General features: G+C 35.1%; 1 protein-coding gene across 5 annotated transcripts in view; it reads left to right on the forward strand.

Annotated features, from left to right (window-relative positions):
* Nucleotides 1-16,364, forward strand: part of LOC134528204 (CLIP-associating protein 1-B) — a 412,343-nt gene that overhangs the window by 346,067 nt on the left and 49,912 nt on the right. For 3 of the 5 annotated variants that reach the window (XM_063361604.1, XM_063361603.1, XM_063361602.1), the window contains 3 exons: nt 829-1,197; nt 9,087-9,239; nt 15,569-15,679. In XM_063361604.1, the coding sequence (XP_063217674.1) occupies nt 829-1,197; nt 9,087-9,239; nt 15,569-15,679 (633 nt within the window). Of the gene's footprint in view, nt 1-828; nt 1,198-3,073; nt 3,218-9,086; nt 9,240-15,568; nt 15,680-16,364 lie in introns of all 5 variants that reach the window. The other 2 variants (XM_063361605.1, XM_063361606.1) reach the window with 2 other exon arrangements.

Here is a 16,364-nt window from a genome sequence, read left to right on the forward strand (position 1 = left end):
CTGCTCGCAGATGTCTAGTTCGCAACAGTAGCAACTAGGCACCACTCCATTGGCTGAGAGAATGCGCTATCACAACGTCAAGATGTTCAAATGCCTAATCGGGTGCAGGTTTTTAGTGTTAGCCATACACACTAGTAACCAGCAGTCTGGTTTACAGCACAGTGGATGGGTTTTTGTGGTACATTTACACGTTTGGCTTTAGGCAATTGGCGCATTGTTGACAATTTCTTTAATGTGATGCTGCGATTACATAATATATAAATAACAATGGTATGACAGGCTTTAGAGACGGCCAGTATGCGCATGATGTATGAGGGGGTGCAAAGAATTTCAGCAATCACAAAGTGTGCTTTCACAACAGTTGTGCATTGAGTAGGGTGTGTCATGCTATGTAGGGTGATTTGATGACCAAACGGCTGGTTTAAAGTGTGTTTGGCAAACTTTAAACTTCTCGCTTGTCGCCTGCTTCCCACTGAGCATTTGAATCATGGCGCTGCAATCGTACGTCCTCTCAGCCAGTGTAGGCACCTGGTTGTGTACAAAATTCAAATTTGTACCCTAGTGTTCGCACTTGTAACTTTGCAGGTTTCTGTTACCATATATTTGTTCCTTAACAAAAGTTGTTTGTTCTGTCATATTCCCCACCACCCATTAAATTTATGCCCAGCTATTTCCGAACGTAATGTATGTTTAAAAATTTTAGTTTAGTTTTTTTAAGGTTTTATATTTGGGAAGTTCATATTAATATATTTTTATTCTTAATAATTTCAGTTTTAGCTTTAAATATAATTATCTTAATGTATTGTACTTTTTATGCAACCCTTTCAGGATGCATGCAAAGTTCCTGCAAAAGTGGACCTCCCAGAAGTGTAGGCAGACCCTTGAAAATGAAAAGTTCAGGTACTCATTTGTCAACACCGAAACCTCTCAGAGTGAACCCTAGCGGTAGTAAATCAACCCAGAAGAAAACTGTCACCTACCTGTGTAGTAGTATAAGCAAGAAGAGACTGTCTCGCTGTAGAGTTTCAATAGAAACTAACAGCTCCGCTAGAAAGAAAAATGATTTTAAGGTTCCGACACCTCGTAACAGGATTGGCCTAACGCCAGACATGTCACATGGGTTTGAATGCTCCTCCAATGCGTCCCCATCATTCAAGCAGCCAGGACCAACTGCAAGGAGGAAGTTGAATATTCAATGTTGGTAACATTGTTTTTATTGTGCTTTGCAGTAGGTTGTGTCGAATTTGAAGGTACTTATTGTTATAACTCTTATTTCGGATTTATGTGTGTCAAGGTGGAATGTTAGAATTTATCAAAGGAAAATTAAAAACTTCTTTCAAGTTGTACTCATTGAATGCAGTTACTTTGCAATTCTTATTGCGAGAAATTTTTTTTTCCTCCAAAAGTTTACCTGTTGGGGGTGGTAGCTCATGTGTTATGGCTTGTATTATAATTTGTTCGGTTTTTGTGGTTATTTTTGGTTTTAGTTTTGTTACTTGATGGGTAGTTGTGTGCTAAGTTCATTCATATTTTTCACTGTAGTATTGCTTAGGTCTCGCATGCCATGTCAGTGATTATTTTAGTTTTGTTGCAGTTTATACGGATATTTAATTGAAAAGTAAGGTTTTAAATTTTACTGCCAGATGTATTCTACTCATGATCTGCTATTTGTAGAAAGATGGGAATGAAAAGTTAGGCCCTACTTAGTTGTGTCATGGTTACTATTAATTTTGAGGGTTTTTTTTACAGCTGAGGATTTCATATGGTTTTACTTCAATGTTCCCATTTTCTTAATATTTATTTGTAAAGATTCCTGAATTAGCAAAATAAAAACAAAATAACAAACAAGGCATTTGAAGCTGAACTTAACTTTGAAATATTTTTTAAAATCCAATTTGATCACTTAGGATCAGAAATACAGGTATACACTGACTTGCAAATTTCTAAACTTAAAAAACACATAAGTTTTTAAAAAGACAGGTTTGTGGTGTTTTGGTTTTTTGCTTTTATTTTTAGTACATTTGGTGTAGCCTACTTATGTCTGTGCATGACTGTCCACTTGTTAATTTGTCTCACATGGTGCATTTACTCATGCACATTTGTCATGTGCTTGTTATTTACGAGAGAATTCCTACTACGTATTTAAAACATGGTTTTGTTTTTAAATTTTTTTTATAAATAATCAATCACAATTATAATGGGTTATTTTTACATTAATAAGTTCTTTTATCTGTTCTCCCACATCTATAGTAAGTTTTTTTTGTAACGATGTTGACTTTTACAGATTTAAGTTGGTTTCTTTATTGCTAGGTCAGATATTGTTTTTTATTATGGAACATGACTGGTTATATGGATGTTATGCTGTGGGAAACAATGGGCATTCTAGTGTCCCGTATGTATCACACAAATGTTAGTGTTAATGATGTTGGTTTGCAGTTTATGCTAGTAATAGTTATAAAAAAAAATAACTTACATCATGTAACAAAATTTTTAAATTGTTTGACTAATCCTTTATTTTTTTTAATGTGTGAAGGTTGTATTAGTTGAATAATATGGTTATTTTTAATTATGCTTAAACATGTCATTTCACTAATAATATTCAGTGTTTCCAGTGTATACATAATGTGTTGGCGATTCACTTCAAGCATCTTGGAGGAGGATGTATTTTTGGAACTTTAAAATATTTCTTTTAATTCAACCAGCTCAATTTTGCTTAATAAAAATCGGTTTACCAGCACAGGTCAACAGTAATTGAGGGTCTATGTTTTTTTTTTTTTTTTTTTTTGTGTCGGGCGAAGTTGCTCACGGGGGCCCCATACAGTTAACTAAACGGTCACTCTGTAACCGCTTCTTGGCTTCTGGGTGTAGGTCATGTCTGTTGAAAGTGCCTCCAGTTGTCGATCGCCCTGTAGAACGGCTGCGACACTGCGGACGGGCATGCCTGCACGCTGGGCAGTCCGTCATTTCAAACAGACGTGGCCTCGACCCGGCCGAGAAACAGTGACCGACTCCAGTCGCAAACAGGCTGCGGTCTAGACTTAACGTCGCTCTGTGGGGGGGTTGGGGGAAACAGGCAGCACGGAGAACTTGCACCAGTTCCCGCCGCCACAGCAGGCCGGCCCTCCGTGCCTGCTACAGCGCACGCCGTCCCTCACGCGTCACCAGCGCTCTGGTATCCCCGTGCTCACGGCCGGCCCCAAGTCCATTGACATCGCAGGTACTGACCGCCCCCCCTCTCCCCGCCTGCATCCGTCCCGCCTGAGAGAGCACGGTCGTCCAGGGAGTGGATTAGAGTCCTCGTTTGCTCGCTTTCTACCAAGCCTGTGCGAATATCTGTTTTTTGTTTGAATAGAATTCAAATACAAATAATAAAAATTTTCTTGAATATCTATATTGAATCTAATAATCATAGTGGTGAACATTTCTAAAAATTTTTTTTTAATTATAATTTTGAAGTCATATTTTAAAAACTATTCAGTATGGTATTTCATGTTATTGGTTGTGAACACAACTCAAGAATTTTTTCTAATTTTGAGGGGGTGTTGGTTTTTTTTTCTTTTTCTTCTTCTTCTTCTTCTCCTCCTGTGGCGGCAAAATGCTTATGAGCTTGTCTTGTTTCAAAACGTATCAATTGTTCATATTGTACAAATTGTCTCTTTAAGTTCAACGTTAGCTTTCTGATGTTCACTGTGCCATTAGAATGAACTCAGATTGGTTATATCTGGCTCATTAATACAATGAAATGGGATGTACACATTCATATTGTACGACGACGACTCTTGACCTCATTTTCAATCGTTACATGAAGTGATATGAAGCAGTTTGATTAAATTTTGAATACAAGTGAATTTTTTTTTTTCGAAGTGTAATTTTTTGTTTTCGAATTGAAAATGAATAATAAATTATTTGTTTTGATGTACAAAAATTTGAATATTCGCACCGGCTTACTTTCCATGCATACGTAGTACATGCACTGTACATTCAACACACGTTTTACCAATACTGTGTAAGAACAAAATGCTTGTTAATAGGTGTCTGCTCTAGGGATTCCAAATGTTTTGCTGTTTCCACTTCCCTCTCTACTTGAAAAACAAAATATCAAGACGATAATTTGCCATCAAATGGAAACCAAGAATATCTGCCGCCACAGTAATAATATAAGTTTGCGCCTCTGTACATAATAATTGTAGCTTGTTGAAGATGATCCAGTGGAGTTCCATTTAAATAGGAGCTGTGATTAGAAATCATATTTAATTGATTCTGTATTTTAAAGAACATGTCATCCTCACTTCAAATGTGGTCTGTATCCAAACTCTGAATGCACCTACCTACCCACTCTCTTCAGTAGATAGACAAATTGAATAAAAAAAAATGTATGTACCTACTGTTGTAATATTCCCCCCCCCCCCCCCCCCCCCCTTGTTAGTGTTGTGTTACACGAATCAGTTTTGAGATATGAAACGGTGAAGTGAGGGGGACCGTTACATGGTACTGCTCTATTATGGATTTTAATACTTTTCTAGGATGTATTTTTAATACCTAGTTTTTAAAATACTATTCAGTAGGAAGTAATAATATTGAGCATTACTACATTTCTTGACATTCTTTTTGCGGCTCCTTAGAACATCCTCTTTTTCTCTCCCATTTATCTGGATAATTTTCCTGTCTGGTGCAGTAATTAGTATGTTGCAAGTCTTGTGTGCCATAATTGGTCAGTCTTTCTTATGTTGTCGGTTATGAGTTAAGACACTGGCTTTGTTTTTATCGTGAACTCTGTCCGGGCACCTGTATGTTGGCTACACTGCTCACTATTCTGCGTGGATTGTGTGCATCGAGAGGTTGGATGAGGCGGGTATTGCAAGGAACTTGGAGGGTGTGCTAGTTTCTCTATTCCCTTGGCACGAGCCACGCTGCATTCATGTTGGAAGCTGCTAGAGTAGGTCGCTCCGTGGTTTGGCCGTGAACGAACCTGACTTTAGTTGTATTGCGTCGTCCTTCGCTAAGTCTTGCGGTCCACCCTAAGGAAAGAATGAGTGGCATTCAGCATCCAGAAAAAAAAATTTATGTAGATAAATGTCAGTAGGCGTGGGTGTTTGATGGTGTAGAATCTTCTACAATTATTTTATCAACATGACACCAAATAGTTTTGTGGCATAGTTCTTATTCTTTGTAGTGAAATTGCCTCAAATTAGACAGTTCAGTATGTTTTTCTTTTAAGTAATTTTGTTTGTTTGTTTGTTTGTTTTTGTTTGGCAACTATTTCTGCATCATCTCGCAACACAAACAACTTTAAATTCAAGATTTATTATGGTTATTTCTAAAATATTTAAAATATTTCTCAATTTTCAAGGATTACTATTATTGTTAATTATTATTATTATTATAATTAATTATTTTTAATACTATATTGTCCTAAATTTGGGATTATTTCAAGATTTTTTTCTGACTTGGTCTTGGTCATCTGTGTCTGTGTCCAGGCTGCAGATAGGTCAGGCTTGTTAAACTGCACGTGAATTCTTTTGTTTCCACCATTTCTCCAACTTTGTCCTTTCTGTTCCATACCCTGTTTCTATTTCTTGTTTCTGTCCTTTTTATTCCTTGGCTATCCTCATCTTCTCCCTTGGTGATTTGGCTGACCAATTTTTTTTTACAACATTTAATTTTCGATCCCCTAACATCCTCATACCATCTCATGCAAGAGCCTTTTCCCCAATATTTCCTCACCCTTCGTGTTTCTCTACAAGTGCCTGTGTATTTGCTGTCTATTTTTCCCCCCCCCCCCCCTAATTTCTGTGGTTTTCCTCTCTCTCTGCTCTTTCTGTATTGTTTCTGTGGTATTGCTGAATAACAAAGCTTAAATACAGTACTCTCTCAACTTGCAAATGACTCTAATACCAAGAGCAACATTTTCTCACAATATGTCTCACCAGATTTGGTAATGCTTCATAACCTCAGCATAAACACCTATTAGAGGGCTTGAAAAATTCTTAGTCCCACTGACTTGAAGGATGTACTCAGGGCTGCTAACTTTGCGCATCTTGACAAGGTTTCTCGCAATCCAACACTTCTCCAGTGGCAGGGTTGTTGATCGTGCAGAGGTCTCTGTACTGTGGGCCAATCAATGATGCAACATACAAGTGCAAGAAATAATTCTGCTGGTCTGGGCCAGTTACATAGATCTTTAAACATGGTAACAAAGATTAAAATAACCTATAATATTAATTGCAGTATGCAGGAAGGGGTTTGGAAGATGGATATATATTTACCTATGATTGTACACAAAATTTGGGTTGGTGTGTGTATACTAGATAGTCTTAAATATACTATTTAATTATTTCATGTTATTACAGTGTAAAAAATAATATGATGTGAAACTATTTCTAGTGTAAAATCCGACCCAATGACAAACTAACTGCATTATCAGTTTTATAAAGAAAGTTATGTAATATCTCTGCATTCGTACAATACAGAATAACATTTTAGTTGAATTGAGATTTTCATACAGTATGATGAATTTTGTATTAAGACTTTGCAGTACTACTATTTTAATATGTTGACATATGTGTTAAATATTTAAATCTGTAAGCATTATTTTGCTATCAATTATCTGTCAAATGTTAATACTTTTATTCATTGAGCAGAATTTCGTTAAAAGTAAATGATGGGGATTTTATTGCATATCTGTATAAAGCTGTTATGAAGGTTAGGTTTTTATTTCTGAAGTAAAATTGTGACACTAGCGATTAATAAACTGCATCGCTTCAAGGTCTTTTATGTGTGGGAGGGGCAACAAATAAAAAGAAATAACCTAACGTGACGTGGTAGCTGTTTTCCATTTTATATTTAATTCCTTATACTTTAAATGCCTACAAACAGCTAACAATTTTTAAGACTAAAAATAAATAATTCCCTAAATGTTTATACTTTAGGACAGTCTGTATGGTAATATGGTACGTAGCACAGGCATAGTTAATAAGGTCTGGAACTGACTCTTTTTTGTGAATAAAGATTTTGCATGGCTCTTCTAGTTCCTGGAAAATGGGAGATACGTGTAAGAATCTGATTGTGGGGTAGTTTCGTGTGTTTTCTCTCATATGTTTTAAGATGTGTGTTCTGGTTAAGTCTGTGTTTGAGGTTAGCATCACAACTCCTCTTCACCTCTCACCATCCACTGGTCACACTGTTCATACACTGTTTGTCATGCACTGTAGTTGTACTCTGGTCAATGCCTGTAATTGATGTTTATAATTTGTTTTTAGCTAGTGCTTTTCACTCTTTGTTTGTTGTTTATGGTATTCAAGCACCTAAACAATATCCTCATAGTGTTGATAATGTAATTTTATTGTGCAGTGTTCTTTTAGTATGTACTCACTTTTGAATATTTCAGCTGTATCATTTGCATTTCTAATGAGCAATTTAATTGTTATTTTGTAAATTTGTCGTTGTATTTGGTTTTTGCACATTATCTTTTAGAGGTATTGTATTTATGTGGTTTGCATATTTTTTTAAGTTTTGGTTTTAAAGGATATTTTATTTTAGAACTGGTTTTTCTGTAAGGCTTGTTTTCAGTGTAGTATTTATTTGCAGATTTCTCTTTTATTTTTTAATGTGTGTTTTCAGTTATTAGTGTGTGTTGTAGTTTTAGGAATTCAGGTCTGTGCGAATATTAAAAATTTCAAATATATTAAAAAAATATATTTAGTATTAAAATTCTTTTCAGTATCAAAAACCAACACTTTGAAATAATGAATATTTAATTATATTCTAAGTGTGGTGAATAGCATTACAGACCACTCGGCTAGCAAATAGTTGGCCTAGGCGTGGACATACATAGCTCATTAACACTTGGAGAAATGAATTGGACATCAAAAATTATACAAGTTCCAGCAACAACAAAAAAATTTTTACTGTTTTCAGTTAGTCACTGAAATAATGTCTCTCAGACACAGATTGATATTAATGTATTTTTATTAATACTTGGAAAAAAAATTCACAGTCCTTGTGGCAGCCATCTTACAACTACAAAAAACAGTACATGTGTAACATAAACCTTTTTGCACATAACCTCTTCATCAGCTCAAAAAATACATACGTACGTCGACTGTTCGCAGGTACCGAAGGATAACTACTAATTAAAAAGACAGTTCGCTCTTATGTCCGGTGGTTGCACACAAACTCACTGTACAGCCGAAGCACTCGGTCCTTCAGAACAAAGACAGAGTTCACCCAATCCTTGAATTGGGCTGTTACCTACGACTGTTAACCAATCACAAAAATACCTTAAAAATTACCAGCTAATACAGGTGTGCATAGCACAACAGCCACCTGACACCTCTGACATTTTTTCTCACAGTTACCAAATTTTCTCTTTCTTTCTCTTTCTCTCTTTCTCTCTTTCTCTCTTTCTCTCTCTTTATCTCTCTCTCTCTCTCATCTCCTTACGCAACAGATTGCATCAGATTTCAGACAGAATCATAATGGAAACTAATTACAAATGAAAGTTATGTTAATATTCTTATTTGTGTACAAAGCAAAACAAAATCACACTTTAAAAATATGTCAAATCACATATACTGTAAATTTGCAACCGAGCAAGTTAAAAAAAAAAAAAAAAAAAGGCCTGGTGGCTTATTTATTACAAAGCGAGCAAATCATAAGAATAACTCGAAAGCACGAAAAAAAAAAAGTAAATTGTGATTATAAAGCGTATATAGCAAACGCAGGATCACTTCTTAAAAAGGAATACATAATACGTTGTTTAAATGATATCGGAAAATCAAACCACACTGCTTAATGTAAACACGTCAACTTGTATATACACACGCTAAACAGCAGAATAGCTTTTTAAAGATAAAAATGCAGGATAATCTGAGATAGGAAATTTTCTCTCTACTCTTTATTATTAAAACTGTGATATTCGTTTTTGAAAATATTTTGATGCGTGGTGGGTTTTTTTTTTTTTTTTTTTTTTTTTTTTTTTTTTTTTTTTTTAATTCGAGTGGAGCTGCGGAAACTGGTATTCGCACAGGCCTAGTTGTTGGGGAACCTGCCATGGCGGTCTCGCGAGACTGGCTGGTTGTGTTCAGATGGCGTCGCCTCGGCGCGGCGAGGCCCGGCCACGCCGGGCAGCTCCCTGCGTTCGAACAGCGCCATCGACCTGCAGGCCGCCCAGCGGGCCAAGGCGCGGGCTCAGTACGCCGCCTTGGCCCGCCAGAAGGTCGGGTCGGGGGCCTCGCTACGTAAGTTCCTCTGAGGGGGCGAGAGAGAGAGTGTGCGTGCTTGTTTGCTTGCTTGTTGAACGAGTTGCACACGGGGCTGGGCTCTAGTGATGGCTTGCAGGCACGTTGTGTTGTCACGTCTTCAAACTCTGTGTGTAATACTGTAATTGTGTGTGATTGGCATGGTTTTTTAAACCTATTATAAATAAATAGGATTTTTACTAGCTTTATTAATATATAATAAATGTATAAAAAATGTATAAAAAAATAAAAATTGAAATCTGTTATATCTGAACTGATATTTTTTTTTATACTCTGTATACAATGTTGTAAGTGTGAATAAAATTGCCATTAAAACTAGTTTTGTTCAGGTATTCTATTTTCTTACTCTATGTATATGTTTACGGTAAAGTTTTTAATTTTGGTGATATTTTTATTTAGGTTTGAAGTTTATGAATTGTAATAAACTTTGATTTCGAAACTTTAAATATATAATCTTTGCCAACACACAACTGTGTTTCATATTTGTAATACTTTTATTTTATTTTTTTTAATCAAGCGGCATTGTTAACCTTTTGTGTGTTAAAACCACTTTCTTAAAAGCAAAATGTTTGTTTGAAAGAAAAAGTAATATTTTTTTTTTTTTTAAGTTGAGGATAAATCATAGTTAAATTTAAATTATAAGTCTTTGTCTGTATCGCAGGAGAGGAGGATCTCAGAACTGCTGGAAAAATGAGGCTGTGCTGGAGCCATTGTAGATCTGTCAAGCTAAGGGGTGATGAATTTCTGCTGTCAGAACAAAAGACATTTGAAAACAATCAAAATGCCTCCTAGACACATTCATTAGAAGGTGATTGTTGACATTAATTGCCATGTGGTAGTTGAACAAAAGGGAAATATTGCAACAAATACAAAGATAGGCTGTAAGTTGGAACCAAACAACCTCAAACTGTCAAGGACCAATGGGCAAATGGGGGGGGAAAAAAAAAAAAAAAAAAAAAAAAAACGCCTTTATTAGAACTGAGATCGATTAAAATATTAAAATAGTTAGCAAACTGAGACAATGAAGTTCCGGGAAATACATTTTAATAGGCCTTTCTTATTGTCTGTAACAAGAAAATGGCAAAGAATGGTTTACGATTAATTCTAAATGAAAGTACAGAAGACTTAACTGATTTATCCCATATAACCGAGAGTCTCGTACAATTTGGAAAGGTAATTTTTCAAGGACAATTAATTAGTAACACAATATGTTTTGCTAGACATTGGTGTGATGAATGACTTCACTAATAAAAATTCACTGCCCAGGAAAGTTTTTAAATGGTTTGTTTTTAGATGGTCTGAAGGGATGAAAACGCAGACTGACTTCAGCATTGTGATTACCGGTAGTGGAGCTGAAGGTTGAAAGATATCCGATATAAAATAATTATTGGAAAGCTACGAAAGACTACATTAAAAAATAACAATGTTTAAATCATTATGTATATAGTTAAATTTCCAAAGCGGTATAAAATGGAATAAGATTGTTGGATGATTAAACTTCCAAGTGCGTAATTGGAATTATGAAATATGCTAGATAGAATAAATGGTTATGGGCGTGAATGGAAAGTTTTTCAGAAGAATGTCAGACCTATGTTCATAGGTAGAAGACTTCTAGGTGTGCCAAAGAAGAGATGAGAACAAGAAGTAGAAGAGGGGTAGAGAACAGGGATTTAAATAGGAAGAAAGTAATGGTGGAGGAATGGTTAAAAGACAGAGGAATATGGTTTTATTGACTTAAGAAACTAGTGTCAGTGGTATTTTGTTGTAAAACATAATCCTGTTGGACAAATTTTTTTTTTGTTATAATAAACACCATGATAGTATCTGTAAAACTTTATAATTTCCTTCAAAATCATTTACAAAGTTTTGTGTGGCCACCCACACATCATCACTACACATTGGTTGGATTCTTTATGTGCTTTTGTTCCACGACATCACTGTCTGAGGAGATGCGAGAATGATACGAGCCCTCTACACATATAAGGTTCTTATCGTCCTGAAGCATTTCTGATCATACCATGATTTATCCTATAATTGTAGCACATTTTATGCTAATATCAAGTTTATGATGTAAGGGTGTGACTTTTAAGCATGAAAAAGCATTTTGGTTGACGTTAAGTTTTTTGTAAAAAAAAAAATTTGTTGCAAAGAAACAATGTGTAATTAAAAAAAAAAGTATACAAAAGCACGACAAAAAATTTAAATTTAGTAGTCTAACAAAAACATATTTTGTTCAACGTAAAATAGATAAAACGAAACTGCAGATTTATAAAAATGTTAAATGCTATATTTAAATTTAAAACATTTGTCTCTAAATTTTTTTTTGAAATTCATTTTATATTTATTTTATTTTTTTGGGTCTTAATATTTACCCTATCCATTACACTGTTAAATTAATTATTTTATAAAAACACTGACTTAAAAATTTTATATGCTCTAAATTTTTGTACAGATTTTTTTAGTTTTAGGATTGAGACAACTTGATGGGTTTTGGACAGTGCTTGCCAGAATGCAACACACATTGTGAATAGTTGGGGCAACACTTGTGTGGAGACATCACAGTATGGAGAGGTCTACCAGCTCCTTCTTTATTTTAACTGTCGAGAGTTGTTTGCTGGTGATTCGTGATCTTAAGCATGTTCTTTGTGTTTGTGTAATGAGTTGTCTTGTGACCGTGTGGAGAATCCCAGTCCTTTCCCTACATTCATCCCTTTCATCGAGCACTTTGCTGGGGTGTTGTTAGTGATGCTTGCAAGTTTGTGGTACTGCTACCGTTTTGCTCTACTCAACTAATTTGGTCTGTTCCACGCTTTGCTTACCATAGGAGATGATCATGGGGCTGGTAAGTGTGTATTTCAAGTTTCCTAATTGTAATAATGTCCAAATCAGTATTTTTATGCATTTAACTGTAAATATAGGAATGCTAAAACTAATTATGTGTGATAATAAGTACTATCACTTACTAATAACATCACTCTTTGTAGATTTGGCAGTGATTTTAATTTAAGTACTTTATTTTAACCCTTAATACTGTAGTTCATAATTTTCCAACTGTATACAACATGTAACAGAAAAAAATCCATGTATTAAGGTGTGCTGAAGTTTACTCCAAACTAACCAATTTATAAAGGTCAAAGTCTTTTGTTTGTATTATGATTACAAATTAAAAGGTATTTCAAAATAAAATTCATTAAATAAATATATACATAATATCATGTTTTATTTTACTCTGGATAATGTTTTATGGTATTAGTGTTAATAATATTATAACTAACCAGTTTACAAAGCATGTAAAATTTTATTTTGTTGCTAACATTGGTGCAGTGCATTCACTTTATATTTAAAAATGTATGTCACTAATAAAAATTTACTACTACGAAGAAATGAGGTTTGTACAGTATTGTTACTGAATAATAATATTAGTGTTTTTCCCTATAATATTATTTGAAATTTTGTTTTTTATGGTGTGTTGTGTGCATAATTTTAAATAACACTAAAAATTCCAGTAATTTTCCAGTCATTTTAGAAAGCAAAGGTGACATCATATTGGTTAAGTGCATAAGCAGACTCGGTCATTATAATGTAGGTATTTCATTTGTATTATTTCAGTAGTTGGTAAGCATCAGGGTTATTCAGCCTTCCTAATATATGCTGTCAAGAAAGTCCCAGTTTCAATAGTACATCTATTATAAAAGTTTATTTTAGACTATTTACAGCAAATCATACATCAAATTGAAGGTACACTAATTTAGTTTTTCTTACAAATGTTCAGTATGTGCACCTTGAGTTATACGGCACACATCCAACCTGAAGTCCAATTCTTCCCACACTTTGGTTAACACGTCATGAAGTAATTGTAGTCTCTTCAATTCTGTATCTCAACTCTGTAAAATCATATTATAAAGCCCCAGAGGACAAATATCGCATGGCGTTATGTCAGGTGAATGTGGAGGCCATCGAAAAAGAGCTCGGTCGTCTCAACCATTACGACCAAACACAACAGTCAAGGATTTTGACGTTCAATCACTCACAAAAGATTCCAATGGGGAGATGCTCCATCCTGTTGCCAAATAAAGTTTACAATTTCACCCTCTACTAATTTGGAGAAAGACCATTTCTTTCAACTTAGGTGATGCTTCGAGAAAACAATAAAGCAGTACTCTCGCTTGCTCTTAATTAAAACTGTTTGAGTTACTCTTTAATTGTAACCTTGAACCAAACTCTACTCGATTACAGTTAATACTATTAAATTTGATAACTGGGACATTCTTTTATGAACATACTGTATTTAAAGAGGTAATGTGTACAAGAGGCCTTCACATCAACCTCTGGTTTCTCTTTTTCAAATAGTTATACGCTGTATGTAGCATCTAAGTTTATCACAAAGTACTGGTTTTATTATACGTGCAGCGTAGACTGTAACATTAAATTTAATTAAACTAAAGTTTTTACATTTTTTTCTGTCATTAAACTTCAATTATCTGGATCAGCTAGTGAGTGGATGTTTGGCAATTCAAATATTTGAGATTTGATATTTTGACTCCTGTTGCATTTTCAATGTTTTCATCAATGCATACTATTTTGCATATCATATAATTACAATGTTTAATGTAGGATCATCTAGTTTTTACCCTAATGTAATTTTTAATAAGAAAAAATCTTGTTTTACGTAAAAATCTTTATTTTACTCTTTCATCAAGATTAGTTTTTCTTTGTTTTGTTTCAAATTAGCATCTTTCATAACGTAACAACTTCACAGAATATTCCCAGCTCTACATTAAAATTCAAAACTAAATGAATACTGTTAGCACAATATTTAAAAAAAAATTATTTTACCAACTGTAATAAAGTAACATGCCAATTCTTAGTTGTGTAGACCATCAATACATTTGTCATCTGTATTAGGCTGTGATATTCGACAGTAAAGATTTTTTACATTTACCTAAACCATATTAAAAGTTTCCACTAGGATAGATAGCAAACATAACACATTTTGACTTTGCTTTCTTGACTGCAACTCAATTTTAATGTATTGAAAAACTGAAGAAAAAATAACCATCTCTTAATATTTAACTAGCATATTTCCTTCATATTTGTTGAATTTTATGTGTTTCTGCAGATGTGTAATGTGGTCGATGCATGGTGGTGTCCATGGACTAATGCTGGAAATAGCTGGCTTGCGAGATGCACAGTGAAGTAAATTAGTAGCCCGAACATTGAACATTGCCAATATAACTTTGAAAGAAAATAAATAAATAAAAAAATCATATATAAAATTGCAACTTATACTTTGTCAGGGATATAAAATCTGCAGTAGTTGAAGTTTTAATGCAGGAAGTGTTCCTGCATCAAAGTGTTTGAATGTTAGTGAAAAATGCATTAAAACGTGGACAGCATCTTTTTAGGTACCATTTGTAAGCAAATGACTGCCTTTTTTTCCCCCAGAAGATACTGAACATTCATTTGGCAAATCATAAGCCAACTTTGGGGCCATGTGCAGCAGATTAGTCTGTATCTTTCATGGTGTCTATGAAAACCTTAAAATAATGTTGAAATTAATAGTAATGTTGCTGGCAGTCACGAAACTTTGATTTCCAGCGGCCTCTTATTAACTTGCATTCAATTTTTTTGACACCTCACTTCAGTTTATAGTTGCACATTAAGGGGATTAGGTCTCACCATTTTGCAATTTCAAATATTTTTATACCACTTGTAATAAAGCTTCTGGGGTAAATAAATCTTTTGGGTTGACACGGCATAGGACTTAATTTTGGCTACTTGTTGAAGTCAGTACTTTTGAACTGGTGAGGTTATCGTGATAGTTGCTAGTTGCCCGTGTGAAATAATAAGTCATTTCCTCGTGGCACTTGAAGACTAAAGCCTGTTAGTAAATTTGTGGTTGCAACAAGGTATAGGTCTGGGAGATACAATTTATGCTTTGACATGCCAAAAATATGGATAAGTAATTAAAATTTAGAATTATAGCAAAAAAAAAATAGAAAAAAATCCAACATGGCAGGGCCTAATCTCCCTTAGATGTAGATAGAAGGTTAACTTGAATCTTGTGGAAATCATTCCGAAAATATTTTTGCTTTCTAACTAATAAAATATGTATGTTTCTGCAAATATTACATCTTTTTTCATATTGTGTTTGGTTTTGCTTATTATGTTTAAAAAGACACTGTAAGAAAATTTTGTCGAAAGGTCGTGAAAACGCCGTAAATTGGCTGGCCAGGTAATTGTGGACGTCCTGTGTACCATCGATAGTTTGTAGGCGTGTGAAGAGCGAAGGGTTGTTGTTGCGACAGCACGGCCCAGGAAAGTGGACACGGTGGGGGCGATGACGATGAGCGCCATCACGTCACCCGAGCGCGCCGGCCGTGCCAGGAGCCGGGTGTCGGGCGTGTCTCAGTCCCAGCGTGAGTTGTCCCGGCTTTCTTCTCTTCTCGTCCCTCCCGTCCGTCCGTCCCTTCCTCCCTCCTTGCACGTGCTAACCGCGTGCGTGCTGTGCATGTTGTGGCCTGCTTGTGAATGGCCAGACTGGCGACGTCGTGTGGCGACGCAGCAGGGCTGCCATTCCGACTAGACCCAGGGTGTCCACATTCTGGCGAACGTCGAGGAATTTACTTAAAAAAAACTGGGAAAGTCATGTGAATTCCTCAGTGATGTGCCGTCAGCCAGGCTTAGAACACATTTTTTTTCCATACGCAATGTAAAAATGACGTATGCAATGTTTTTTTTTGGACTAGTACGGCTATAGGGAGGGGAGAGCCGGGAATGTCTTCATCTATTTCAGAAAATTGCAAAATAGGTAAATTATTTTGAAAAAAAATTGTGGTGGGAAATTTGTAGTGTTTGTTATGGAAAGTCATGGAAAAGTCTGGGAAATGTTTCTGCAAATTTGTGTGGACACCTTGAGGCCGTCTGCAGTACTGTTTAACATTGAATAAGGTTGTGTGTTGATATTTGCATTGTTTGAAGTAGCTTAGAGGCAATTATTTTTTTTAGTTATTTTCTGTTGCAGAGAGCTACAGATTCCTTAGTCCCGGAATTAAACATTGGCTTTGGGATAACATATGGAAAAGTCCATTTCTTAAAGGGCAA

Source organism: Bacillus rossius, chromosome 1 (assembly GCF_032445375.1).
Source record: "Bacillus rossius redtenbacheri isolate Brsri chromosome 1, Brsri_v3, whole genome shotgun sequence".
In the NCBI taxonomy this organism is placed as follows: Eukaryota; Metazoa; Arthropoda; class Insecta; order Phasmatodea; family Bacillidae; genus Bacillus; species Bacillus rossius.